Source organism: Lutra lutra, chromosome 16, assembly GCF_902655055.1.
Source record: "Lutra lutra chromosome 16, mLutLut1.2, whole genome shotgun sequence".
Lineage (NCBI taxonomy): Eukaryota > Metazoa > Chordata > Mammalia > Carnivora > Mustelidae > Lutra > Lutra lutra.
Genome location: NC_062293.1, coordinates 22,937,639 through 22,965,042, shown reverse-complemented (window position 1 = coordinate 22,965,042; position 27,404 = coordinate 22,937,639). Strand labels below are relative to the sequence as shown.

General features: G+C 48.9%; 2 protein-coding genes and 4 non-coding genes across 7 annotated transcripts in view; 2 read left to right on the top strand and 4 right to left on the bottom strand.

Annotated features, from left to right (window-relative positions):
- Positions 1-94: 94 nt before the first annotated feature.
- On the bottom strand, positions 95-5,180 carry RPL23 (ribosomal protein L23). The gene is made up of 5 exons (XM_047708386.1): positions 5,103-5,180; positions 4,447-4,530; positions 4,027-4,155; positions 332-445; positions 95-230 (listed from the first exon to the last, which is right to left on the bottom strand). The coding sequence occupies exons 1-5, from the start codon at positions 5,113-5,115 to the stop codon at positions 148-150; spliced, it is 423 nt and encodes a 140-aa protein (XP_047564342.1). The 5' UTR covers positions 5,116-5,180; the 3' UTR covers positions 95-147.
- On the bottom strand, positions 4,281-4,415 carry LOC125088251 (small nucleolar RNA SNORA21). The gene has a single exon (XR_007123648.1). It is a non-coding gene; the product is annotated as a small nucleolar RNA SNORA21 (small nucleolar RNA).
- Positions 5,181-13,609: 8,429 nt separating the features above from the next.
- On the bottom strand, positions 13,610-13,681 carry TRNAC-GCA (transfer RNA cysteine (anticodon GCA)). The gene has a single exon. It is a non-coding gene; the product is annotated as a tRNA-Cys (tRNA).
- Positions 13,682-17,339: 3,658 nt separating this feature from the next.
- TRNAC-GCA (transfer RNA cysteine (anticodon GCA)) lies at positions 17,340-17,411 on the top strand. The gene has a single exon. It is a non-coding gene; the product is annotated as a tRNA-Cys (tRNA).
- Positions 17,412-19,119: 1,708 nt separating this feature from the next.
- On the bottom strand, positions 19,120-19,191 carry TRNAC-GCA (transfer RNA cysteine (anticodon GCA)). The gene has a single exon. It is a non-coding gene; the product is annotated as a tRNA-Cys (tRNA).
- Positions 19,192-19,929: 738 nt separating this feature from the next.
- The window catches only part of LASP1 (LIM and SH3 protein 1), a 38,267-nt gene continuing 30,792 nt past the window's right edge, over positions 19,930-27,404 (top strand). Inside the window, exons 1-2 of one of the 2 annotated variants that reach the window (XM_047707154.1) lie at positions 19,930-20,143; positions 27,237-27,331. In XM_047707154.1, coding sequence (XP_047563110.1) covers positions 20,075-20,143; positions 27,237-27,331 — 164 coding nt within the window. In that variant the 5' untranslated portion in view covers positions 19,930-20,074. Of the gene's footprint in view, positions 20,144-27,236; positions 27,332-27,404 lie in introns of those variants that run through there. The other variant, XM_047707155.1, reaches the window with a different exon arrangement.

Genomic DNA, 27,404 nt, shown 5'->3' with positions numbered 1-27,404 from the left:
TCACAAAACCAAGTACTGCACTAAGCAATTTCATTTTACAAAAGGTTCGGGGTTGTCAAGAAGAGTGACAGGTAGAAAAGAACAGGAAGGCAAATTTCGGGAGCAAATAATTTTTAATTTTTTTTTTTAAACAATTACACCAAAGAATCATGCAATGCTGCCAGCATTGGATGCAATCCTGGGCCACAAGTCTGCACACTCCTTTGCGACTGGTCCTGTGATAGCAGACCCTACATAAAAAAAGAGTGAGATGACAGATAAGATCAGATAGACCCAGAGGTTAAATCATCCCATCTGGAAGACTTAGGCAACACTGTGGTTTCTTTCTTACCTTTCATTTCACCTTTATTGTTTACTATGACCCCCGCATTATCTTCAAAATAGAGAAACACACCATCTTTTCTCCGGTATGACTTTCGTTGTCGAATTACCACTGCTGGATGTACTGAGAGAGAAAACAGGACAGTAGTCACTAACCTGTCAGGTCCCAGTGCCACCACAAGAAAGCAGTTTACATCTCACCTAGTTTCCCAACATTTCCCACTTCAACAGAATGTAGACTCACCATTTGCTTTTCATTTCCTAAAAGCAAGTGTGAGAGACAGTGCAAATACCATTCACCCCTTAAGGAAAGACCTTACTCCAAGGCAAAACTGCCTGCACTTCCTGCAAATGTAAATCTGTACTCTTCTTACAACAATCAGCAACACTAGCACGAAACTTGCTAAGCATGTTCTCTACTTGTTCCCACTTCGCCCAACAGGTGGATGCTGTTAAGATCCTAGTATCACAAAATGGGACCCCCTTTTTGGATGGAGTAAGTAGAGGCCCAGCTATTAATGAACTCATTAGGTATATTCCATCCCAGTATATATCAAAACCTCCAAGGAAGTACATACCTTGATCTAAAAATTACTGCTTTTCAGAGTTTACTGGCATTAAATATGCACCGCGTTAGATTTTACAATAGAAGTTCATTTACATACCAATTTAACCAAAGAAAACCTACAACAAGGTGTGCGTATATGTCTACACACTCCTTGAACCCCAGAAGTACATCCAAGATATTGACCACACACTCTATACCTTATCTTAAATGCCTAACTGCGGGCACATGTGTTGTTGTATTAGAGCAAAAAGCTGGAATTAACCTATGTATTTTATGGCAAATACACAAAACAGAACCACTTAAAAATGATTATGTCTATCTGTAATTTTTCGTATGTAGGACAATCATCTGTGAAACAACGAGTTACGGGAAGGCTGTGGTCCCATTCAAAAAATTACAAGCTAATTTTTTGCATGTAACTCAAAAAGAAAGGACGGGGCACCTGGTGGCTCGGTCGGTTAAGCATCTGCCTTTGACTCAGGTCATGATCTTGGGGTCCTGGGACTGAGCCCTGCATCGGGCTCCCTGCTAAGTGGGGAGTATGCTTCTCCCTCTGCCCCTTCCCTGGGCTTGTATGCTTGTTTGTTCTCAAATAAATAAAATAAAATCTTAAAAAAAAAAAAAAAAAAAAAAGACAGACACACAACAAAATATTAACAGTGGTCATTTCTTGGAAGTCTGAAGGTTGGGTAATAGAAATTTAATTTCTATTTCCTACGTAATTAATTATGTTTAGGGACGCCTCGGTGGCTCAGTGGGTTAAGCCTCTGTCTTCAGCTCTAGCAAGGAGCCCGCTTCCCTGTCTCTCTGCCTGCCTCTCTGCCTACTTGTGATCTTTCTCTGTCAAATACTAAAATTAAAAAAAAAAAAAGTGTTTAACTTTTGAGGAACAGTTTTCCAGGGTCTTAAGTTAAACTTTAAAAAAAAAAAAACCTACCAGCACTAAAATGAACCCTTTCCAGACCTTCATCTACAGCACTTAAAAGAACTGAAGTCAGACATCACCTGCATGGAAACCATGACCATCATTAGCTTAGAGACTCTGAACAAGTTACTTAAACTTCTGACATTCAAGTGTTCCTTTTGTAAATAGGGATAACAGTTACATTTCTACATTCAACATCAGACACTGCAAATACAAGAATTTTTTTTTTTTTTAAACAAGGACAGGGATCCTGGCTATCCTTGAGGCCAATATTATTTCTATATGTAAGATGGCCTCTGATCAGAGTTTTTTTTTCCCCCTTAGAAGAAATCTCCACACCCAACATGGGGTTCAAACTCACGATCCGCCTGAGATCAAGTTGCATGCTCCGCTGACTTGAGCTAGCCAGGCAGCTCCACCTGATCAGGTTTTTAAGAATGAAATACACATTGAGGGGTAACTGGTATTTACCGAGAGCCTTCTCTGTTGGACCCTCATCTACTCATAACCATTTATTTTTTTAACTAGAAAAAAATTTTTTTAATGTAAACTCTATGCCCAATGTGGGACCTGAACTCATGACTTGGAGATCAAGAGTCACATGCTCTAATGACTGAGCCAGCCAGGAGCCCTTACTCATAACCATTTAAATTCTCACAAATGACCAACCTAGCAGATGAATATGGCCACACACAAATCCAAGACTCTGGACTTCCAGAATTGCTCCTTTCCACATTTCCGTCTGTTATATGGAAGTCTAAGGTGAGGGAACGTATTTATTCAGCAGAAACAAGGATAAGATTAATTAAGAGCTGGCAATTCACTATTTTTGAAACTATAAAGTGTTCTCCCGTCTGTCCCACCACAACCTGACTGAGACCAACAACACACCCTGCTGCCATCTCACCAACAGTGACAGTGGATTGCTCTGCCCTTCTCTGACAGCTTCCCAGGCCACAGACCAGACCCAGCAAGTGTTCTAAGAGGAAAGCCTGTCCAGTTGCATGCAGATCCCAATCTACACATCGATTAATCAATGCTTAACCACAATGCTTGGTACTCCACGCCCTCCAGTTGGTATTAAATGTAAACAAAGATTTCTGACCACCCCCACCAAATCATCAGGGGGTGGGAGGGGTGCTTGTACAGGCCTACAAGGAGAGACTGCAGTATGTAGCCAAGACCTGTATTTGCATTGTCCATCAAGAGATGGCTAGGACTTCTCAGAAGAGCAAGATACCCTAGATCAGAGACAGACTACTTAGGTACAGGAGGGACGTTCAGGAGCTGAAGTTTAGTGCATGGAATATCAGGAGCTCTAAAGCCAGACAGACAAGTCAAAGAGCCCGAAACCCTCCCCATCAACTCATACACCTAAGGGGATTAAGCAATGAGCAGCTCCCTATTTTAGTTTCTACCAGAAGACATTTGGAAGCAACCATGCTTAACTTTTGACAAGTCACAATTTTGAGTTAATCTCTTCTATAAAAACAAACAAAAACCATTCTTAGGGACGCCTGAGTGGGTTAAGCTGCTCCCTTCAGCTTGGGTCCCACTGTCAGGGTCTCTGGATAGAGGCCCACATCGGGCTCCTTTCTTGGCAGGGAGCCTGCTTCTCTGTCTGCCTCTGCCTGCCACTCCCCCCACTTGTGCTCTCTGTCAAATAAACCATAAAGCCTTAATTATTTTTTCCCTTAAATCAGGAAGCATATGTTTTTCTGTACTTACAAAGTGTTAGGTCACAGGCCAAATGCTCTACATGCTCAGTTTATTACCCGAATCTAACAACCACTTGAGAACGTATTCAAGGATCATTCTTCCCCTTCAAATCAGTAGTTCCAGAAAAGGAAACTTGCCTGACACCTGGTCAAGCTCTAAATGCCTACCAAAAAAAAAAAAAAAATTTTACTGGGTTGCCTGGTGGACCAGTCAGTAGAGCATGCGACTCTTGATCTCAGGGTAATGAGTTCAAGTCCCTCCTTGGACTTAGAAATTACTCAAAAAAGGAAACAAATACAGCAAGACCCGGCAGTGGAGAGCAGTCTCTTAAGACAGCAAAAGCAGCAGAACTTTGATTGCAGGTTACTTATCTCACACTGCCCCTCAAAGGAAATTAAGCCTTCAGAATGGTAAAATTATGATTCCATTTTCCAATAAAGGGAAAAATCCTTCAACTGTGCACCAGTCAAGGAAGATTCAGCGTTCTACTCACCCTTCTTTCTGAGCTCTGGTTTGCCTTTCTTCACTGTGGCCATCACCATGTCACCCACACCCGCAGCAGGAAGTCTGTTCAATCGTCCCTTGATCCCCTTCACAGAGATGATATACAGATTTTTGGCTCCTATCGAGAATGTAAACAAGTGATTTTTTTTTTTTTTTTTGGCTTGTGTAACGTTTCCCCGGCACTTCCAGAGCCTCTCCCTCAGCTCACACTCCCAGTTAGTACCCCCCAACAAGGACGGAACACGTTGTCACACCACCGATTGAAGCAAAACAACACAGAACGCTGCTGCTTCACCCAAAAGCAGTGTTTTGACTCTGCCCTTTCTTGACGGCTCAGTGGGTCATTAGTCAAGGCCCAACGAGTGCTTTTAAAAGGGGGAGCCTGGCGGAGTGCAGCTGAAGGTCTCACCTGTGTTGTCAGCACAGTTGATCACGGCGCCCACCGGAAGACCCAGGGAAATCCGGAATTTCGCACCAGAGGACCCACCACGTCCTGTGGGTAGGAAGGGAAACAGGATAGGGGTCACTGACTAGCCATGGTTCCGAGTTTCCCCTCACACTCGCACATGCTTTGGGCAACGGTATCCTCTAGTCCCTTTCTCTGGGACTCCGCCTACCCCTCCCCACGAGTCACCCGGTTCCCCATAGCAAACAGCCAATTCCTCACTGTTACCGCCCTTACGTTACGGTTAAGGGGCCTGAGCTACTCAACCCTCACTCCACCTTTTGCACCACGTAGTTCTCCCTGCAAGGCGGGAGATCGCACAAGTCGTCCACTCCGGGGCCTCAGCCAGTCTCACTTCAACACCATTACTGGAGTGCTGGGCGCAGAGGGATCCCGTAGGTTTGGTCTAAACTCCTGTCCGGATCCTGCCAACTCAACTCTACAAGCACCCCGCCGCCGCCACTTTCGGCGGCCCTTCCAGTGCTCCAACGGGGCCCTCCTCTCCCTTTCCGCCCCAGAGAAGAGCAAAGCGCCCCAGTTGCCCATGGCCGCCGCTCCGGGAGAGGCCAGCAGTCACCTCGCGACAGATGGAAAAGGATACTCAAAAGTCAAACCCTCACCTCGCTTCGACATCTTGAACGCCGGAAAGGGACAAAAAGGAAGTAGGTGCAAAGGATTCTGGGATATGAACTTTGATGCCCCGCCCAGTCTCGTCACGTGACCCGGAGTTTGCGCAATCCTCCTCTTTCCCCCCCCCCCGCCCCGCCCTCCGCAAGCACGCTGTCTTATCACGTAATAAATCGTGGACGTCGGATTGAGTTCTCGTTGGGAAGTGGGAGGTGTGGGTGTTGAGGGCTGCTGGTTGAATGACGCCCGGAGTCTCTTCTTTACGAGCTCTAAAGTTGTTGGGGATACAGAAACATTGGTTAATTTACCCAACAACGTCTACGGAACATGTAGTATGTGTCAGGAACTTCGCTGGACACTCGAAATTTAGAAATGATTAAAAGGGCCTGTGTAGGAGCCCCAAAGAACACAAGAGAGTGGGGTATCGAGCGAGAAAGACCTCTGAATGGTATCTTTAGGATGTGGTATTGAAAAAAAATTGTGTTAAAAAAAGATTAAGAATAAAAATAAACAACCCCCATCCCCCACCCCAAAAAAGGATGTGGTTTTGAGTAAGTGCCATTTTAGCACTACAGATAATTCCATTTATGTGTGTTTGGTCCCAGACTCATTTGTATTTCAGATATCTTTGTTTATCAGTTACCCCTTTCACGGCTTCAACCTCCTCTTCTGGCTTCTTTGCTTTTGCCGATGCATTCATTCAAACATTTATTGAGCGCCTGATGATGCCAGGTACCATCATGGGTATACATTAGACTGCATCAGGGAAAAACGCCAGATCAACATTTCTGCCCTTAAGGATTCTGCAAGGGTGGCAATGATAGTGGATATTCCACACTAAATAGATACAATAACTGCAGTGTATCACGTAAGATGATGATGTGTACTATGGAAAAGTAAAAGTATCAGGTATCAGGAAGTCGGAATAGGGGCAAATTGCAATTTGAAACAATATGGTCAGGGTGGGCTTCATGGACGAAGTCGATATTAAAGCAAAGACTTTAGGTGAGGAAGTTAGCAATATGAATGTCTGGGAAGAACAGGAGAGAAAGCAGTCAGCCAACTATCAGGCCCAAGGTGGAAGTGTGCCTAAGCAATATGAAGACGAGCAAGAAAGTGGATGTGACCGGACAGAGTAAGTGAAGGGAAGAGTCGTAGGAGAGAAGGTCAGAAGTAATGGAATGAGATTGTGTATGGCTTTGTACACCACTATGGACTTCAGCATTTTGGGACTGGAATGGAGAACCATTGCCCCATGGTAAGCAGAGGGACATGATCTAATATATCAGAAGGGTCACTCTAATTGAGACTAGAGTGTGGGAGGGATGCAAAGTTGCAAATAAGGAGATGTGTTAGGAAGCTCTTGAAATACCCAGGAAAGGAATGATGGTGATTCGGACTACAGTGGTAGCAGTAGAGGAAATGTGATGTGGTCAGATTCTGGATATCTGGATTTTGGAAGTAGAGCCAACAAAAGGCAAGGTGTGGAAAAAAAGGAAGGAGTCAAATGTCTCCAAGGTTTTAGGTCTGAGCAAGTTGAAGATGTCATTGCCATCAACTGGGATAGGGAAAACTATGGAAGGAACAGATTTGTGGTTAAGAATAGGACATAAGTGGGACCCCTGGGTGGCTCAGTTGGTTAAACGGCTGCCTTTGGCTCAGGTCATGATCCCAGCGTCCTAGGATCGAGTCCCACATCAGGCTCCTTGCTCAGCAGGGAGCCTGCTTCTCCCTCTGCCTCTGCCTGTGCTCACTCTCTCTGACAAATAAACAAATAAAATCTTTAAAAAAAAAAAGAATAAGACATAAGTTAAATGTTTATTAGACAACCGAATAAGATTCAAATAATAAGTTGGACGTATTAGCCTGGAGTTCTGAAGAGAAGGGGCTATAAATTGGGAGTTGTCAGCATATAGGTGTACAGTTGATCCTTGAACAGTTCTGGGGTTAGGGGCACCGACCCCTCTGTGCATGCAAAAATCCATGTATACAGGCACCTGGGTGGCTCATTCATTAAGCGTCTGCCTTCAGCTCTGGTCATGATCCCAGGATCCAGGGATCAAGCCCCGCATTGGGCTCCTTGCTCAGCAAAAAGCCTGCTTCTCCCTTTCCCACTCCCCCTGCTTGTGTTCCCTCTCTCGCTATGTCTCTGTCCAACAGATAGATAAAATCTTAAAAAAAAAAAAAAATCCATGTATAACTTTTGACTCCCCTAAAACTTAACTATTAATAGCCTACTTTGACCAGAAGCCTTACCAATAACACAAACAGTCAAATAACATATTGTATATGTTATGTGTATTAATACTGTATTCTTACAACATAAGTAAGAGAGAAAAGAAAATGTTATTAAGAAAATCAAAAGGAGGGGCGCCTGGGTGGCTCAGTGGGTTAAGCCGCTGCCTTCGGCTCAGGTCATGATCTCAGAGTCCTGGGATCGAGCCCCGCATCGGGCTCTCTGCTCAGCAGGGAGCCTGCTTCCTCCTCTCTCTCTCTGCCTGCCTCTCTGCCTACTTGTGATTTCTCTCTGTCAAATAAATAAATAAAATCTTTAAAAAAAAAAAAAAAGAAAATCAAAAGGAGGGGCACCTGGGTGGCTCAGTTGTTAGGTGTCTGCCTTGGGTTCAAGTAATAATCCCAGGGTGCTGGGATCAAGTCCCATGTCAGGCTCCCTGCTCAGTGGAAAGCCTCTTCTTTCTCTCCCTCTGCTGTTCTTTCTGCTTGTGCTCTCTAGTGCGCTCCCCACCCCCGTCAAATAAACAAATAAAATCTTTAAAAAAAGAAAATCAAGAGGAAGAAAAAATACATTTACAGTATTGTACAGCATTTTTTACAAAATGGGATTAAAAAAATGGGATTTCAGTTCAAACCCACATTTTTGAAGGGTGAACCCTGTTTGCAACCATGACAGTGGATGAGATCATAAAGAAGTAAGGGTAGGGGTGCTTGGCTGGCACCCCTATGTGGAGGGTGGAACTCTTAATCGCAGGGTTGTGGGTTGAGTCCAACGTTGGGTGTAGAAATTAAAAATAAAAAATCTAGTGGCACCTGGGTGGCTCAGTGGGTTAGGCCTCTGCCTTCAGCTCAGGTCATGATATCAGGATCCTGGGATCGAGCCCCACATTGGGCTCTCTGCTAGGCAGGGAGCCTGTTACCCTCTCTCTCTGCCTGACTCTCTGCCTACATGTGATCTCTCTCTCTCTCTCTGTAAAATAAGTAATTTTTTAAAAAAAAATCTTTTAGGGCGCCTGGGTGGCTCAGTGGGTTAAGCCTCTGCCTTCGGCTCAGGTCATGATCTCAGGGTCCTGGGATCGAGGCCCGCATCGGGCTCTCTGCTCAGCAGGGAGCCTGCTTCCCTCTCTCTCTCTCTGCCTACCTCTCCGTCTACTTGTGATCTCTCTCTGTCAAATAAATAAATAAAATCTTAAAAAAAAAAATCTTTTAAAAAAATTCTAGGGATGCCTGGGTGGCTCAGTCAATTAAGCGGGTGCCTTTGGCTCGGGTCATGATCCCAGGATTCTGGAATCGAGTCCCACATCAGACTCCCGGCTCAGCAAGGAGCCTACTTCTCCCTCTGCCTGCCGCTCTCCCCGCTTGTGCTCACTCGCTCTTTCTCTCTTTCTGACAAATAAATAAGTAAACTTTTTTTTTTTAATGCAAGACAAAAAAAAAACACTGAAAAATATTTTTAAAAAATAAAAAAAATTAAAAATCTAAAAAAGAAAACAAGTAAGGGCAAATAAAGACCATGAGCTAAGCTCTGGGGCACCTCAACATTAAGAAGTCTATAAATCTGTACATTTATCAATCTCCCTTACCACTTTAACATGCCTTCACTTGATCATGCCAGCTTCTCTAGCTACCAATTTTTCACACTCCTTCACTTCTCAACCAAATTCCATGTGTTTCTCAATATGTGATTTCTTTACCAAATTAGTCTCTCTTGATAAATGGAACTGCCATTCATTCAGGTGTCCCATCGGAGCCTCTTGTCCAAGTTCTTTTCAGTTTGTCTCTTAAACATTACGAGATTGCCTGGCTGGCTCAGCGGGGAGAGATGTGACCTTGATCTCAGGGTTGAGTCCCATGTTGGGCATGGAGATTACTTAAAAAATAAAAAGCCGGGGCACCTGGGTGGCTCAGTGGGTTAAAGCCTCTGCCTTCGGCTCAGGTCATGATCCCAGGGTCCTGGGATCGAGCCCCGCATCGGACTCTCTGTTCAGCAGGGAGCCTGCTTCCTCCTCTCTCTCTCTGCCTGCCTCTCTGCCTACTTGTAATCTCTGTCTGTCAAATAAAATAAATAAAATCTTAAAAATAAAAATAAAAAATAAAAAGCCTGTCATATCTATCCACTTCTATCTCCTCTAGTACTGCTCTGGTCCATGTCTTACCTAAGCTACTTCAGAAGCCTCCTAGCATACCTCCTGATCTCTGTTTCTCCCTCTACCTACTGACTATTCATACAATGGCCAGGAATAATTTTTCTGAAATACAAACATTACAATGTTGCTCTCCTGAAAATCTTCCAGTGCTTCTAGCACTCATAAAATCAAAGTTAAAATCCATATCATGGCCTGCTAGGCCCTGATCTGGTATTGCCCTATCTTGTCAGCCTTGCCTTACACCACATTTGCTCTTGTTCTCATGAGCTAACTTTTTTTTTTTTAAGGTTTTATTTATTTATTTGACAGACAGATCACAAGCAGGCAGAGAAAGCAGGGTGGTGGTGGTGGTGGGAGAAGACTCCCTGCTGAGCAGAGAGCCTGATTCGGGGGCTCAATCTCAGGACCCTGAGATCATGACCAGACCCAAAGGCAGAGGCTTAACCTGCTGAGCCACCCAGGCACCCCGTGAGTTAACTTTTTTGTCGACTTTTCTTAGCATGGTGCCCATGCTCCTGACTACCCACAGGCCTCACACATGATTGGAGTACTCTACCCTGCCTACCCTCATCATGTACAACATGTCTACCAATTTTTTAGATTTCAGCTTAACTGTCTCTTAGGGAAATCTGCCCTGACTCTCTTTCTAGGTCATAAGTCTTAACACGCTGCATTTTTCTTTCATATCTTTCATACTACTTATTACAGTTCATAAATATATATTTGAAGATTGTTTGTTGAATCACCCCCCCAAATAGTTTATAACTAGTCTATAAGCTTCATAAAGGTTGGGTCCACATCCTTTTTGTTCAACAGTATATCCCTAGCTCTTAGCACAGGGCCTTGCTCATAAATACATGTTGAATTGTTGCTGAACAAATGAAGAAATCAATCTTTTTTTTTTTTTAAGAAATCGATCTTGATCATCTCCATATGTCAGCATCCTTTCATGAAGAAGCTTTCATTCGCTTATGGCAAAATTAGAAATATTTGGAAAATACAGTGTTTCTTATAAAGCTACATTTGCTCAATTTAAAGGACTGCTTATTATTCTGGAATTATCTTCTTTCATCTTTTTTGGTGTTAAAAATGTTCCCTACAGCGCTCTTATTGGCTGCCCATCCTTCCAACGCTATTGTTTTTTTGGTCATTTCAATGGGATATCATTGGTCTCTACTTCCTTATTTCCTGCATGCACACATTCCTTCTCTGTAGCTTATGTCCCCCCTATATGACTGAAATTATATCAGAAATGATATATATTGAAAAATTTTACTAGAAAGGTCACCGTGACCTACTCATTTTCAAAATCCAAGTGTCTTACTTGACCTCCACAGCATTCCATGCTGGAACCATTCCCACCTTCTTAACACTCTTCACCCATGTTTTCCATGATGCTGCTAATAATAGAAGTAACGGGGAGCCTGGGTGGCTCAGTGGGTTAGAGCCTCTGCCTTTGGCTTGGGTCATGATCTCAGGGTCTGGGATTGAGCCCTGCATCTGGCTCTCTGCTCGCCCGGGAGCCTGCTTCCCCATCTCTCTCTCTGCCTGCCTCTCTGCCTACTTGTGATCTCTGTCTGTCAAATAAGTAAATAAAAATATTTTAAAAAATAATAGAAGTTACTGTTTATGGAATGTTACTGAGTCCTAGTCACGGAGTAAACATTTTACATGAATGTGACTTCTTGGATCCCCCCAACAAACCTGTGATGTAGGTATTATTATTATTCTCATTTTACCAATAAGAAAATGGAGAAATGAAAAGGTGAAGTCATGTGTCCAAGATCACCCAGGTTGTGCAAGGCAGAGCTGGGATGCCACTCCAAACCTGGCTGATTCCCAAGCACAGTCTCTAAGCCACTATGCTCTTTCCTCCTGTATTTCCCTGGGTGATCACGTCCAACCAGATGGCTTCAGTTGTCTCTTTGCTAACCGCTCCCCTGTCTCTATCTCCAGCCCAGACATTTCTGCGTAGCTCTCACCAATGTATGGAAATGGTGATTGGGAAACCTCCACCCCACAGGCACTTCAAACCTGGCATGTCCAAAACAGAAATCCTCATTTTGCCAGGAAATCTGCTCTTCTGACTGTATTTATTTATTTTTCTTCTTTTTTACTTTTAAAGTAAACAATGGGCCCCACACAGGGCTCAAACTCACAACCCCAAGATCAATGATTGTATTCTCTACCAACTGAGCCACCCAGGTTCCCCTGTATTAGTCTTCTCAGTTGGTGCTACCACCAGTGTCTGACCATAACATTCCATTGCTTAAAACCCCGTGCTGGCCTTCTAGTGCTTATAGAATAAAATCTAAGCTCCTTAGCACAGTATGGGCATCTCCTCCTGAAATGGCTTACTTTCTCTCTGGCCTCATCTTCAATCACCTTCCTCTTACACTTCATTCTTCAGAAACACCAAACTGCTTAGGATTTCAGGACTCTTGCTTTATCCTTCTGTTCTTCAACATTGTACTCAAATGTCATGTCTTCCCTGTGCCATTTTGCAACCCCAGGATGCTCTCCCCTGAGCCATCTCTTTACTTAAGAGTAGTGGTTCTCAAATTTTCATCTGAAGATCCCTTAACATTCTTAAATTATTGAGAACCCCAAAGAGGTTTTGTTTATGTAGGTTGTATCTACTGACATTGACCAGACTAGCCATGAAAACTGTGAAATGTTGGGACGCCTGGGTGGCTCAGTGGGTTAAAGCCTCTGCCTTCAGCTCAGGTCATGATCTCAGGGTCCTAGGATGGATCTGGTCAACATCTGGCTCTCTGCTCAGCAGGGATCCTGCTTCCCCTTCTCTGCCTGCCTCTCTGCCTACTTGTGATCTCTGTCTGTCAAATAAATAAATAAAATCCTTTAAAAAACAAATTGTGAAATATTTAAGTATTTGTTAATTCACTGAGGATAATAAGTCCACTGCCTATTAAAAAAAATACATAACATCTTAACATGAAAAATACATGTTTCCAAACAAAAATAATTTTTTTTAAAGATTTTATCCATTCATTTGACAGACAGAGATCATAAAAGTAGGCAGAGAGGCAGGCAGAAAGAGAGAGAGGAGGAAGCAGGCTCCCCGCTAAGCAGAGAGCCCAATGCAGGGCTCGATCCCAGGACCCTGGGATCATGACCTGAGCCGAAGGCAGAGGCTTTAACCCACTGAGCCACCCAGGTGCCCCCCAAACAAAAATAATTTATTTATTTTTTTTTAAAGATTTTATTTATTTGACAGAGAGAGAGAGATCACAAGTAGGCAGAAAGGCAGGAAGAGAGAGAGAGGGAGAAGCAGGCCTCCCGCCGAGCAGAGAGCCCGATGCGGGTCTCGATCCCAGAACCCTGAGATCATGCCCTGAGCCGAAGGCAGAGGCTTAACCCACTGAGCCACCCAGGTGCCCCCAAAAATAATTTAATGAGAAGAGTGACTTTGCTTTATATGCTTTTGGAGATCCCTTTAATGTCTGGCTTAATGGAAGACACCTGGATTTTCATGTTCCCACACTTAATCTGTCGTGATAGCACACACTGTGGCAGCCTTAGGAAAGCTGTACTGTGTACTCATGAAAAAACAAGAAACAGATCATGTAGTCTTTTTTTTTTTTTAAAGATTTCTTATTTATTTATTTGACAGAGAGAGAGATCACAAGTAGGCAGAGAGGCAGGCAGAGAGAGGAGGAAGCAGGCTTCCCGCTGAGCAGAGAGCCCAATGCAGGGCTCGATCTCAGGACCCTGAGATCATGACCTGAGCCGAAGGCAGAGGCTTTAACCCACTGAGCCACCCAGGCACCCCCAGATCATGTAGTCTTATAAAATTAGCTTTTCTCTTGCTACAAAGGGTCTCGGAGAACCCCAGAAGAAATCCCCCCAGACCATATTTGGGAACTGACCTGGACGGAGAACCCTGGAATGGTTGCAGACATTCTCACCTTATAGAGTAACTGCTCTGTTTTCAGGTTGACTCAGGTATCAGTACCTGGAATCCTTGGTGCTGCAGCTTATTACTTTTTGAACTCACAGAACACTGCAGAATGGACAGGAGGATGCCTGCTTGGTTACCATCGCATTTCTTTTCTCTCCTGGTCTGGAGGGTGGTAAGGCTTAAAAGTGAATACAGTAGGGGGCACCCGGATTTGAACCGGGGACCTCTTGATCTGCAGTCAAATGCTCTACCCCTGAGCTATACCCCCTCTGCTGGAAGGAAAGGGATTATACTTTAATTGTAGTGTTTGCTGACCAGTCCTTCAGTGATTAATAATAGTTTAGTATTTGTGATTGACTGTTTCAGGTTTCCCGGGGTGATGCAAAGATCCAAAATGAGATTTCAGAGGGATTCTGGACCCAAGTGGCAGGGGAGGAATGTGAGGCCTGCTCTGACCCAGGCTTGAAGGTTCTGTGTAGGTGCGTGTGGACGGGATTCCCTCTTTCCATCAACTATAGGCTTTTCTTACCTCTGGCGTCTGGGAATTCTTCCATGCATTGCCTGCATCCCAAGCTGTCCTAAATCCCCAGCCCAGTGCTTTGTGCAAGAGAGAAAACGTTTCCCCTGTTCTTCAGACCCTCCCTGCTCCTGTACCAGAAGAACCTCTCCTGTCCCCATTCTCTGCATCTTCTTCAGTCACTTCCTCTCCCTTGGTTTCTTCAAACATCAACAGGTTTCCCCTACATCTGAAAGCCCTTCCGTTGCTTTGTACAGCTGTGGTCGCCTGCACATTTCTTCTTTCTCGCTACTCATTTTTTAGAAAGCCAGTGACTTCATTTCTTTCAACATCATCGACCTATCTCTGCAGTTCTGCTACTTGACATTTCCCTTCCTGTCAGCTATCCCCCCCTACCCCCCTATCCCCCCGCCCCGGACTACATATCTTGGTTCTCCAACTGGATTGTAAATTCCTTGAGGGCAGGGATCACTTTGCATTCCTCCTTGTTTTCCCAGAGTAGCTGGCACTGTTGCCTGGTTCATTATACGCCCTAGTTGGTACTTGCCAAACCAAATCAGTCCTGATTAAACTCAACCATCACATTACACCCAGTTAGCACCTAAGCAGCTGAATTTTGCTGGAGAAGAGCTCACAAGGCCCGCATCAACTCATCAATCTCAAACAGGCTAGGCTTCCCCGTCTAGTATTACTACACCACTGGCTGACTAGGTTCATGTTCTCAGTCTCCAAAATGTCTATTCCACATACTTTCTCTTGTCTCCAACCTCCCACATCTTATCTCTCTTCACTCGCTTTGCCGAAGAGCTGGCTCTTTCTTCCATTTTGGAGAAAATCGGAATCAGTCGGAAGCAGTGGTGTGCTGGTAAATGGCTAACAACTAACTGGCTTCAAAGGACCTGGTTTATAGCATTTGCTAATTCCCATGGTGCAAATATCCCCACCTGCCAATTTCAAGCTACCACAAGGAAGTCAGCTGGCTTTTAAAATTCCTGAAAATCTAGTCATCAGTTCTCAGAAGCAGCATGAGCCAAGTCTAGCACACTTCTGGGATTGACTTCCTTCTTCCTCAACTCCCCACTGTATACTGACAACTCACGGAATTACATTTCCAGCCCAGACCTCTCTCTGGTCCCCAGAATTCACTGGGTCTTCAACTGCATGCGAGGTCCATGAGGGCAGGGCGTTATACTGTCTTACTCTGTGTGTAAGAGTTTTAAAAAGAAACTTAATTTTTTTTTCTCCTCTAAGCTTACTCCTTTCCCAGTGTTCTTTATCTCAGGAAACCACACCACCATCCACCCAGATGGGGGACAAAAAAGAAGAGTTGCTCTTGATTCTTCTCTTTCGCTCTTCTTCCTCAAGCCATCCAAAGTAGAGGAAGCATGTAACTCCCCTTCTGTGGCCCATTTGGAGGCCCACAGTCCTCTCTAGCTCTGCTGTTCCCATGGCAGTAGGCTAAATAATGGCCCTCCAGATATGTCCATGTCCCCAACACCTTGTGCATCTGTTAGCTTATAAAAGACAGATGTGGTTGCAGTTAAGAATCTTGAGTTGGGGAGATTATTCTGGGCAATGTGGATAAGCTCAATGGAATCACAAGGGTCCTTCTAAGAGAGAAGCAGGAGGATCAGAGTCAGAGAAGATGTAAGGATGGATGCGGCGGAGATCAGAGGGCGAGAAGATACTACCCTGGCTTTGGACATGGAGGAAGGGGCCATGAACCCAGAAATGCCGGTGACTTCTGGAAGCTGTGAAAGCCAAGGGAACTGAGGCTCTCCTAAAGCCTCCAAAAGAATACAGACACGTCAACACCTTGAGTTTAGCCCCGTACATTTGATCTTGGAATTCTGACCTGCAGAAGTGTAAGATAATATTTTTGTGTTGTTTTAAGGAAATAAGTTTGTGGTGGTTGGTTACAGCGGCAATAGAAAGTAAGCACACTATTGTAGTTGGTCTAAGACACCATCACCGTCTCTCACCTCCACTATGCAAGAGAATCCTAACCTGTCTCTCCATGTCCATCTTTTTCTTCTCCTTTGTGGTAAGCACACTTAACATGAGATTTACCCTCTTCACAGATTTTTTAAAGATTTTATTTATTTGTTTATTTATGAGAGAGAGAGAGAGAGAGTGTGTGTGTGCGTGGGTGTCAGCAGGGGGAGGTGGAGAGGGAGAGCCAGAGAATCTCAAGGAAACTCTGTTCTGAGCATGGACTCTGAGGTGGGGCTCAATCTCGCAACCCTGAGATCATGACCTGAGCAGAAATGGAGCCAAGAGCTGGACGCTCAATGACTGAGTCACCCAGATGTCCCTTCGCAGATTTTTAAGTGTACAATACAATATTGTAAACTATAGGCACAATATTGTAGAGCAGAGCTCTAGAACTTACTCCTCTTGTATACCTGAAACTTCATACCCATTGCTTAGCAATTCCCCATATTTCTTTCCTCATCCCTGGCCACCACCATTCTACTCTCTGCTTCTATGAGTTTGACTGTTCTAGATACCTCATCTAGGTGAATTATTCAGTGTTTGTCCTTCTGTGATTGGCTCATTTCACTTAGCATAATTCCCATGTTGTCAAATACTGCAAAATTTCCTGCTTTTTCAAGGTATAGTAATATTCCATTGTATGTATTCTCTTTGACCATTCTTGGATCGCTATACATCCTGCCCTCAGAAGTGTGGGTGATGATTTCAAACCCCCACTCAAAACCGTCCAATGGCTGCCTTTTCATCCATTTGGAATAAAATCCAAACTCCTTACCTTGGGTTACAAGGCCCTCACTGGCCCTGGCTACCTGTCCAGCTCTTTTGAATTGCCCTTCCCTTGTCCACCTCTCTTCCCACTCTGGCTCTAGGGACATGGCATTAGTCATTCTCGCTACTTAGAAAGCATGTTTTCCCGGGTAGCCAAGTGTTCCTTTCGTGTCTTTCAGATCCCAACTCTCTAGTTTCTGGTTTGTCTTCACTAGATTTTTTAATTCGGTGTGAGTGAGAACGGAAAATATATTCTGCACCTAAAGGGGAGTAGTTGCTCCATAAAAAGAGAGAGCGACCACTAGAAAGTATAGCCAGGGGACGTCTCCCAGTGATGTCCTGCTAGCTGGTGTTTGTATTCTTCTTAGAGAGACCAGGGAAAAGGATTCCCTATCTAGTTTTGCAAAAGATTGTTTTCTGACTTCTTTGGGTAAAGAGATGGAGTCTGTTTTGGAAAAGGCATATTGGTACCTGACTTCACATGTTTTCAAAATGTCACTTCTTCAATTGGTGTTTTAGTTCTGTTCCTCCCTACTAGAAAATTCAGTATTACCTAACAGGAAGAAACAAACCTCCAACAAAGAATTTTCAAGATGAAAAATTTAGGATTGCAGTAAAGAGAATTTAACAAGTTCTTGCCAGCAGAGGGGGTATAGCTCAGTGGTAGAGCATTTGACTGCAGATCAAGAGGTCCCCGGTTCAAATCCGGGTGCCCCCTTGGTTACCTTTACTGTTTTTCACAGTTGTTCAGGTGTGACCCCAATATCTGAGGTTCTGAATACCTGTGTGACCCCAATATCTGCAGGTTCTGAATGCAAAACTGTTTGGAATCCCCGTCTCTTCCACTTGGTTGATTTCACCTAGTAGCTACCTCTTCCTTGTACCTGAGAAGCAAGCAGTAACATCCCAGAGGTTGAACAGTGATTATTACTCTGTCCAGTCTTATGATATAACTCAACGCAGTGGCAAGAAGCCCACTTGTGGGTGAAAGATGGGATCAAACTATTTTCATCTCGGAGACTGAGATCTATTGGTTTAATGTTAATTACAGGTTGGTTTTTTTTTGGGGGGGGGGGGTAAACAGTGGAGTGCCGGGTGGGGAGGTAATATTATTTAGCCTTATTCATATTCTGACGGAGGAGACTAAGAGAACAGAATCCACATTCAGAAGGTTTATTTACATGCTTAAGAAGTTTAAGTCCCAGCACAGAGAGAAGACAGGTCAAAAGTATATGGTTTTCTCCTTCTTTATATTATTCAAAGGGAGGGCTTTGGTCTGACAAAAGTGCAGGTGGTAAGCCTGAGGCCTGGTGTCCAGAAAAGGGGTGAAAAGCTGGCTATTCCTTGGGATTGGGCTCTGCTCAGTCTCCATGTCCTGGCTTTTTTAACGCCTCTCACAGTTATGAGAGCCATGGGGAAAAATGCGCTGGAGGATTCCCCAGGGGCTCCCAAGGATGACACAATCAGATTCCGGGTTTAAAATATCACAGCTGCCCCCTGATCCAGGCAGCATGTCTCTCCCTTTCTCCTTTATTTTTCCTTTTTTTGGGCAAAACCTAGTCGAGGGGGCCGCCCTTGCTGCTTTCACGCATCGTTCCCCCATGACCCAACAATGGTAACTGTCAGTCAGGAAGCCAACAGAGATATCTGGCCTACCTTCAGGTTGTGAAACTCCATTGTCTCCTAGTGCTAGTTCAGTGGTTCTCAAAGTGTGGCCCCTGACCACCAGCGGCGGGAGCCCCCAGGAACTGGTTACAAATGCAAATTCTTTGAAGTTCCCCTCCAGGCTCAGAAACGGGACTCAATAAGGTCTTCTGGTAATTCTGGCGCACGCTGGAGTTTGAGAGTCACCGCATGGGCATATATCCGTTTGCATCCGGACGTAACTTTACTTTTGTAAATTAAAATGAGCCGGTGGGTGTGCATTCGCCGTTTTAACATTCTTGAAGCGCGTTCCCTCTGCCTGTGTCACGAACAATAGGGAGGGGTGAATACAGCAGGTCCATGACACCTGACTTAAGAAAGAAAGTTGAAGTTGGGGAAAGGTTGTGTTTCCGGGTTTCCCTCTTTTGACCATCCACCTCCCCCATCGGAAACGGAAAGCCAAGTTGGGGGAGTAATCCTGTCCTCCGACCCGGGCGCCTCGAACTGCCTGACACACTTGAGGCTGCTGGAGGCGGCCGCAGAGATCGTGACAATTCTGGCGCGGATAATAAGGAGTTGCAGGTTTTGAACTTGATTTGTGCGCGCACGCACTCCTTTCAGCTGGGTACAAAGCAAAATAGAAAGCTTTCTGCTAAGGTTAGGAAAGCGAGGAAGGCATTTGTAAAACAAATCAACTTTGGGTTTTCTTTCAACCTAGGATCCAATTCACCAGTAAGTCCAATTCGTGAAATGCTCATCTCAAGGTGAAGGAAAAGCCACGAAGGGGGCACCCGGATTTGAACCAGGGACCTCTTGATCTGCAGTCAAATGCTCTACCACTGAGCTATACCCCCATGCCGCTGCTACGCCCGGACACGGCTCTTTTGGGTACTAAAACACTGCTACCCGGAGGGTAGAGAGTAAGACCAAGGAGAAAGGGATGAAGGAAGAAAGGGGGGGGGGGGGCAGGCGGAAAACAGAAGGTGTTGGGACCCGGAGAACCCCAGGAGAGCTGCAAGGCAGAGCGCAGGGAAGGAAGAACCGGCCAGGGCTGCCCTGCGCCGCGTCCGGGCTGTAGGGACGGGTTCCGCCCTACAAATGTGGGAAAGGATGTGGGGGAAGGGAGGCTAAAGGAGAGGCGGGGTAGGGGTTTCCCGTTCCGTCCGCAGGTTCACGACAGGTATCGACCAGCACAAAGGAAAGTCCCCGAATCTGGTGAATCCAATCCCGCGTTCGGAAGGGTTCCAGCCCCCACCCTCGACGGGTGCGAGGGATTGGCCCGCCTCTCGCAGCCCGGGCGCCCCAGATGTGCAGCCAGACCGGCTGCGCGCCGCCTCCAGCGCCAACGGGTCCCTGGCCTCCGGGCGCGCTTCTCGCGGGCATCTTCTGCTAGAGAGCGCCCGCGGACGGGGGACCCTCGAGACGCACCTAGGCGCGCGCACCGGGCCCCGCCGCCCTCCCCGGAATCCGCCCCCGCGCAGCCCCACGTCGCCCGGGAAGCGCGCCGCCGGTGCGCGCCCCTGCCCGCGCCCGCGGCGCGTCCCCGCCCCGGTGCAGCCCCTCCTCCCCGCTGTGTTTATTAGGGGAAGGAGGGCGGAGGCGGAGGCCAGTTCCTAGCTCCAGCCGCCGTCGCCGCTGCCTGAGTAGTTGCACCCGCGGCCGCCTCCCGCCAGCTCGCTCCGGGGAAAGAGAACGCGCGCGAGCTCGGGCGTCCCCGCCCCAGCCCTTCCCGGAGCCATGAATCCCAACTGCGCCCGGTGCGGCAAGATCGTGTACCCCACGGAGAAGGTGAACTGTCTGGATAAGGTGAGCCCCGGGATCGGGAGGCACGTCGTTGCAATCCCCGAGCAATGCTTCAGATTAGGGGAGGAGAGAAGGGCCGGGTTTGTGCCGCCTCATCCCCACGATCTCGGGAGGAGGGACGGAGGGCGGTGTCATGGGGTGTGGGGACAGACCCCAGCCTGGAAACCGGGAGATCTGCGGCGCGGCAAGGAGTCCACGCGTGGCGGCAGCCACTACTGGCGAATAGTAGAGCTCTGTGCCCCGAGGCTGGGAGGACGGAAGAGGAGTAGGGTGGTCAGGCCCCGGGGTGGGGGAAGGTTAGGGGTGCAGTCCCGCCCCTTAGGGCCGGGAGAGTGAGAGGAGACGGCCGCTCCCTCTCCCCGCCGCGCTGAGCGCCAAGTAGGCGGAAGCGCGGGGCGCTGGGGGAGGGGGCGACGGGGGGGCGGGGCAGAGGCTGGGGGGCCCAGCGAAACCGTCAGCTCTGGCCGCAAATGGCCGGACTTCATGGCCTGGAGACCCGGGCCGGGGGCTATCAGCCGGCGAGTGTTGCATCTGGTGAACTGGGCTTTGAATAAGGACCCAAGCCCTACTGCGAGACCCCCTTTTTTGGGACGACTTGCACCCCCCTCGGTGGTTCCGCGCTTAATGGACTAGCGGACCTCCTCCATAGCTTCCCAGCCCCCACCCCAAATTAGAAGCCAACTCCCGGGGCTGGGCCGCCCAGCCAGAGCGGGGCGGGGTCGGGTGCTGGAGTAGGGTGGGTGGAGGGTGCTTTGCAGAGATCTCCTGAAATTGTGCTCAGAGCCTGAGACCGGCTTGTAGAACAAAGAGCTAACTTTTCAAAGCAGGTTTCCCCAATGGAGGGTGGGGTTGGCTGAGTTCAGGGGAAGCCAAGAAAAGGGGGAGGTGTTAGGGAGAGGGAAAGGTGGCCTTCTAGAAATTCACTGTCCCCTAGGGGCCCTTACGCGTAGTCACCCCCCCCCCCATCCATGTTGGACTTGTTCATCTGGTTGCTATTATACTTTTGGAGGGGGGTGAAGAGTAGAACTGGGTGTTTCCAGCAGTTTGGGGTAGGATCTGGCCTTGTAAGCTCCCTAAGATCCTAAGGTGATGCCTCCTCTTTGCATCTTCTCCCCACTCTGGAGGAGAAGTCTCTGTGATTTTATCTCCTTCCTTGGCAGGCCTTTCACCCACCTCCCAAAGCTGACCCCAGATCCAAATACCCCTCTGATTTGTCTGAACTGGTAGGGGTTGAGGGGCATGGGATGGAAGAGGGGTGCAGAGCCCTGGGGCCAACTTCATTGAGCACCTGGAGCCAGGTTTTGTTTGGGAAAGGATAGTTCATTGGCTACTTTCTGTCTCTTCCCTCCCCCTTGGGATTGGAGCTTCCCCTGTGATCTTTAGCCTCTGAGTCAGGGCAGTGAGAGTAGGGCTCCCAGGTCCTGAAATAAATTTGAACTTGCTCTTGGAGGAAGGAGATACATGGGCATATGGGATGCATGGGCATATGTATGTGTTTCTGCTGTTTCATTGTCTTTCCTGGGTTTGGCTGGGCAGAAGAGGAGGGCCATATTGTGGGCATAAGCAGTGGGGGTGTTGAGCTTCACAAAGACCCTGCCAGCTTCTGGGGGGCAGGACTTGAGCTTGGAGGCACAGGCTGAAGAGCTAACTGTCCTTGCACACTGGGGTTTTGCCTGTTTTGGCCTCTGCATCTTGCATTTTGGCCTCTGCATTCCATGTGCCACAAATCCCCCCCCCCCCCCCCCATTCTCTCCATAGTCACGAACTGGGAAGAGGCTGTAGGCTCTTTGACCTGTATAAGGCAGAAGCTATATATGGTGGAGGGATTGCTAGGCCAGAAGTTGGGAAACTTGGTCTTAGTTCCGGGTCTGCTCCCACCAGCTTTATGAATGGCTTTAGGGCTCAGTATTCACCATCTGTCTTATGGGTATGAATGATGTCATTTCCTTGGAGGTGGGGCAGTGTACTAAAGTGCCTGCAGGGGATGTGGTACATGCAGTCTTTGTCCTGCCTGTCTTTCTGGGATACTCGGTCCAGCCCCACATCCAGCTCCCTTATAAAGTCTTTTGGTGCTGGGTGCCAGAGGTGAGGGGGTAGGGATTCTATAAGGTGCTTCTCCAGGGGTTCTCTTGCCCTACCTAGAAGAAGACATTCAGGTGGGGTTGCCCTGAGAAGTGGAAGTTGGTTCTTCCTCCTTTTTAGAGCCCTCCTTACAGGTGGCGGCCTTGGGGAGACCTGTGCCCCCACCTCCACTGAGCAGCAGGCCTAGAATATTCAGGTTTAAGACTTACTCCTCCTCCCAACTCTCTCTATACAGTAAGGACAGGTGCTTGGACTAGGGACCTGGTGCCCAGACGACCAAGACCTGGGAGGGGGAAGCATTCTGTCTCATAGGTGTGGTTGCTAACCAACTTCCCAAGGCCTCCCATTTACTATAGGAGAGAGTCAAATTAGATGCATTTCACTATGATTTCCCTGTGGTACATAGCTCACCTTGTGACCCAGAGCACAAGCAACGTCCTTAAATGTTAGCTTTTTCTTCTCCCTGAGACTTATCTCTCAAAGGCTTAGGTGGGTAAAGGCTGTGTCACCTCTGAAGGCCACCCTGCCCCCAACCTGTCCCCAGCCTGCAGCTTCCAGCATGCTTTGCATGCTGAATAAATATGCATTGCTGATGATGGCATTTGAGGAGGGAGGTTGGAATGTGCTTTCCCAGAGGACTTCTAGGCTTAGAGTTGGGGGAGACATGGGGTGACCTCATTCACTCATTCATTCAGCAAATATTTATTGAGCACCTGCTTTGTGCCGGGCTCTCTGAATGGTTGCTGTGAGGCCTTTGGGGAGGAGGGGAGTCTGTGTCTCAGAACTTCCTCGATGTTTGGAGAAGGTTGGAGTTTTGTCCCGGACCCTGCTGGGGAAGCATTTGTATCTGGGGATCTGATGCTGTCCCCTGGCTTACTTTGCCAGGACCCTGAAAACTGATGGAGACATTTGGGAGGGGTGGAGGATTGGTGGACTGCTCCCGTCCCCTTGGAACACCTTGGCCAGAGGGTGCTGTGCTCAGGTGGTCCGAGCCACCCTGCCACAGGGGGCAGCAAGGTAGAAGGTGGCTGGGCTAGACGTGAGAGAGGACAAGTCGGATAACCGTGGTGCCCCACTTTCCTAGCTGAAGCTCAGCGCACCCCACGATCGTCGTGACCATCCGTTCATAGTAGCTACTACTGACTGATGCGCCAAGTTCCATCTTCACAAAACAGATGTGATTGCTCCTGTAAATTATGAACCCCGTCCGTGGAGGCTCCGACATCATGTGGCTGTTCCCCCTCAGCCAGAGCTGGAATTCAAATCTAAAGTTCTTTGTGCTCAGCTTTTCTGTCTGTTCTGTGTTCGCAAAAGGTACTTTGATTTACACCGTCTCCTAATGTCCTTGGTGGTCCACTTCCTGACCCCAGCCTGAGGAATGTTCTGGGCCTGGGCTCCTGTGTGGAGCTGGGGCCCTGGGAATGGTAATCTCCCCCTCGAGAATTGGGGAGGTGCAGCCAGGGTCTGTGCCTTTAAGCCAGTAGTCCAGGTGGCCAGCAGAGCTAGGGTGGTGACCCCAGCCTGGCCAGGGTATAGCTGGTGTTGCTCCCAGAGGAGGGAGGCTCTGTAACCCTTGGCAACAGGAAGGGAGGGGACAGCTTCACCCTCTAACCCTGACTCATGGCCACCCCGGGCAGCCTGGGCTGGGCGCAGAGGGCAAGGTGCCAGGCTGCAGGCACAGTGACCTGAGGTTTGCCACGTCCCGCTCCCCCAGAGCTGTGAGAACCCCCCCCCCCGCACGGTGCTTCCAGAGAGAGAGGCTGGCCCAAACCTCCACCAGTGTGGGGGATCTGGCTTCTGCCCGCATCAGCCTCCATTTGCCTTCCTGTGGAATGGGTCTGCAGTGGAGCAGATGGCAGCTTTAGAGGTGCAGGTGGAGGAGCGTCGTGGGCACCTCTGGAGCCTGGAGAGGGGCTGAGAGGCTTCTAACTGGCCCCCCAGCTCTGGTTTTTGTGACAAGGGAAACAGCGGACTTCCTGCAGGCAGCAGGAAGGATTAGAGCAGTGCCCAGATGTGTACTTTGCTCCCCCGAGGCTAGAGTCTCAGGCATGCCTCTCTGAAATCTTACCTGGGGCCTCCAGGAAAGGGTGGGGGATCTCTGGCTCTGGGCCAGGGCAGCGGTCGGGGCAGGGGAGGGAAGCAGACAGGTCATTGTGGGGCTATACTGACTGATTTCCCTGCGTCCTTTACCAGACCTGATGGAAACAGGGATGGGGTGCCCTTCATCTTGGGATCCCCTTGGGTTCCCCAGCCCCAACTTGGCCCCCAGGGGCCATCGTCTGCTCCCCCTTCCACTCCTCCCCTCCCCTGTCCAAAGAGGACACAGTAGTTGGAGCTACTGGATTTTCTTTAACCTTGGAACCCTCCCCTAGAGGGAGGAGGGAGATGACTGGAAGCGGCTCTCCCTGCCGGGCTTAGAGCCTGCATCTGGGTCACCCTGTCCCTTGCACGCCCCCGCCGCGCATCTCCGTGAGACCACTCTGTAGACGGGGAGCCTGAGATCAGTAGCGCCGCTGGAGGCCGTCAGTCCACTCTCCTTTCCATGATCCCGCTCCTGAGCCCCCCACTGCTTCTCGCGTGACGGAGTATGGGGTCTCTGAGGGTGACGGGGGATGAACCGTCCATGGAAATGGGCGCCTTCCCCTCCTGGGGGCTCCCCTTCCTCCAGAAGGCAGCTGGGAGGTTTCTTGTGGCAGTCTTGTACCCCCAGCCTTTCCAGTATGCCCTACCCCTTCCTGAGGGGTTCGCCATCCCCCAGTCCCCCCGGTGCGGGGACCTGGCCATCTCCTTCTTGCCCTGTGTCTCCCCTAAGTCAGTCAGGAGGCAGCTTTGGAGGTCCCCAGTCCTAGGACAGTGCATATTCCTGCGTATGTGAGTGTGTGAAAGTGGGTCATGGTCCGGATTCCAGAGAATGTTTTTCCTGGCAGGCCCCTGAGGGGGTGGCGGGGAGGTGGAGGCCCAGGCAAGGGGCCTGTGCCGCTAGGCAGGCAGAGGCCGGCAGACTGGGTGGTGACAGGGCTGGGGCACTCTGCCAGCACCTCCCAGGCACTGGGGGAGAGAGGGGGGCTGTCACTTGGGGGCACTGATGGGGGGCCGGGACTACCCTGGTCTCGTTTTTCCAGCCAGGTTGTGTGTGTAGGGGTTTTGTACTGGAAGGAGTCCGGGCTGGGCTCTGGGATAGGCCCAGGTGGGGGTAAAGGCCAAGCTGACAGCAGCCATGCCTTTGCTTCCAGACTTCCTGCTGGCCTTCTTCCCTAAAGAGTGGATCTCCTACCACTTCATTTACTCCTCCACCTTGGGCCAGTCTCCTTGATAGGGAAAGTGGCTCTTACCCTCAGATTATCCCCTCGTCTCTGGTTGAGGGGGGCCAGGGTTGAGGAGGTGGTATCCTAGCCTCTCAGCTTCCATTTTTCTGCCCCCCTCCTCCAGAGTGACCCAGGAGCGCCCCTTGGCTGGGCAACACATTTGGAAGAGCACTGACTAGGGGAATTCCTTGACACAGGGCTGAGAGCCAGCTCTGTGCTGGGCACCTCCAGAAGTCTCCCCCTAGGCCTTTCCCTGGCTTCTGGCCTCCTCCTCTGAGGGGTCAGGAGTGCCTTTCTCTGACCACTAGGAAATGGGGCAGAGAGGGGCCAGCCAGGTCAGCAGATAGCCCAGATTCTGGGATCCTGGAAGCTGGACTCCAGGTTGGTGTTGATCTCTTTCTGGGCTGCCTGGGGCAGGATCTCTATTTCCCTGGCAGGGGATTGCCTGCCAGTGAGGATCAACATTTCTCAGGATGGGGGCACTTCTGTTGCACCAGTACCCCTCCCCTCCTGGTCTTCCCTGTTCCCCTCGATTGTCCCACCCCATGGTTTGCTCCCTTCTGTACGCTGTAGCTGTGGTTGGGCCAGTAGAGGCACCCCACCCCCTGCCTGCTCCCCAGCACACACAGACCTCCACTGGGAGCTGCTGAGCCCCTGGGGGTGGGTTTATACCTGTCGCAGTGCCCAGCACCTAACGTTCCAGAGGGGCCAAGCTGAGTGCTTGTGCTGAGTGCTGTATAGGTGATCTCTTTCTTTCTTTCTTTTTTTTTTTTTTAAGATTTTATTTATTTATTTGACACAGAGAGAGTGATCACAAGTAGGCAGAGAGGCAGACAGGAGAGTGATCACAAGTAGGCAGAGAGGCAGACAGAGAGAGTGGGGGAAGCAGACTCCCTGTCAAGCAGAGAGCCCGATGTGGGGCTCGATCCCAGGACCCTGAGATCATGACCTGAGCCGAAGGCAGAGGCTTAACCCACTGAGCCACCCAGATGCCCCTGTATAGGTGATTTCTCATTGACTCCTCATTGTTACTCTTTTCACTCTACAGACATGGAAATGGCTTAGGGGCCTGGGCCCTGACTTGATGTCCCCACTGCGGCATAAGCCTCCAAGCAGAGCTCTGTAGTGCCTCCAGGGAGAGCAAGCCCCTGTGGGGGGCTCTCCTACCAGTTCCCTGGCTGGAGCTGAGAGAAGGGTGAGGGAAGGTAGAAAGGGCATGGGTGTGGTGACCAGAGCTTGGGGCACTCACCCCACTGTGGTCACAGGGAGCCCCAAGGAGGTGGGAGGTGACAGCAGGAACAGCCTTGCGGTGGGGGTGGGGCTGGAGTGGGAGTAAGGCGTGCCAGGCTTCCTGCCCAGGACATGGCCACCGGGCCCGCCTCCGTCGGCTTCTCTAGACCTTGTCAAGGCCGCGGAGCTGCCCCTTCAAGTTCAGCAGTGATGGCTTCTTAGCAACCCTGGTGCAACTTTGCATCAGCAATGAGGCTTCTCCAGCTTGGGGGGGGGTGTGGGCAGCAGAAGTGGTCTGGGGGAGGCGGAACCAACCTTCTGGGGGCCTTTTCCCCCCACTCACCCAGCATGTCTGCCGGAGCCTGTGACCTGAGGCTGTGATCCAGTCCCTGGGATGGAGTGCTCCTTCCTAGGGCCCAAGTCCCCCTTCTCTGAGTCCCAGTGTCTCACAGCTGTGCTCCCTCTGCCTCTGTCCCCAGTTCTGGCACAAAGCATGCTTCCACTGCGAGACCTGCAAGATGACACTCAACATGAAGAACTACAAGGGCTACGAGAAGACCCCCTACTGCAATGCGTGAGTCCCGCCCCCCTCCCCCCTCCTACCTACTGCAATGTGTGAGTCTCCCCCCTCCCCCCTCCCTCCTGTT

Coding starts and splice junctions, on each gene's coding strand:
- RPL23 (XM_047708386.1), bottom strand. Junction 4,156..4,446: donor CAACTGTGCTGACAACACAG/GTGAGACCTTCA, acceptor CATTCTCGATAG/GAGCCAAAAATCTGTATATC. Junction 446..4,026: donor ACCAGAGCTCAGAAAGAAGG/GTGAGTAGAACG, acceptor TTTCTCTCTCAG/TACATCCAGCAGTGGTAATT.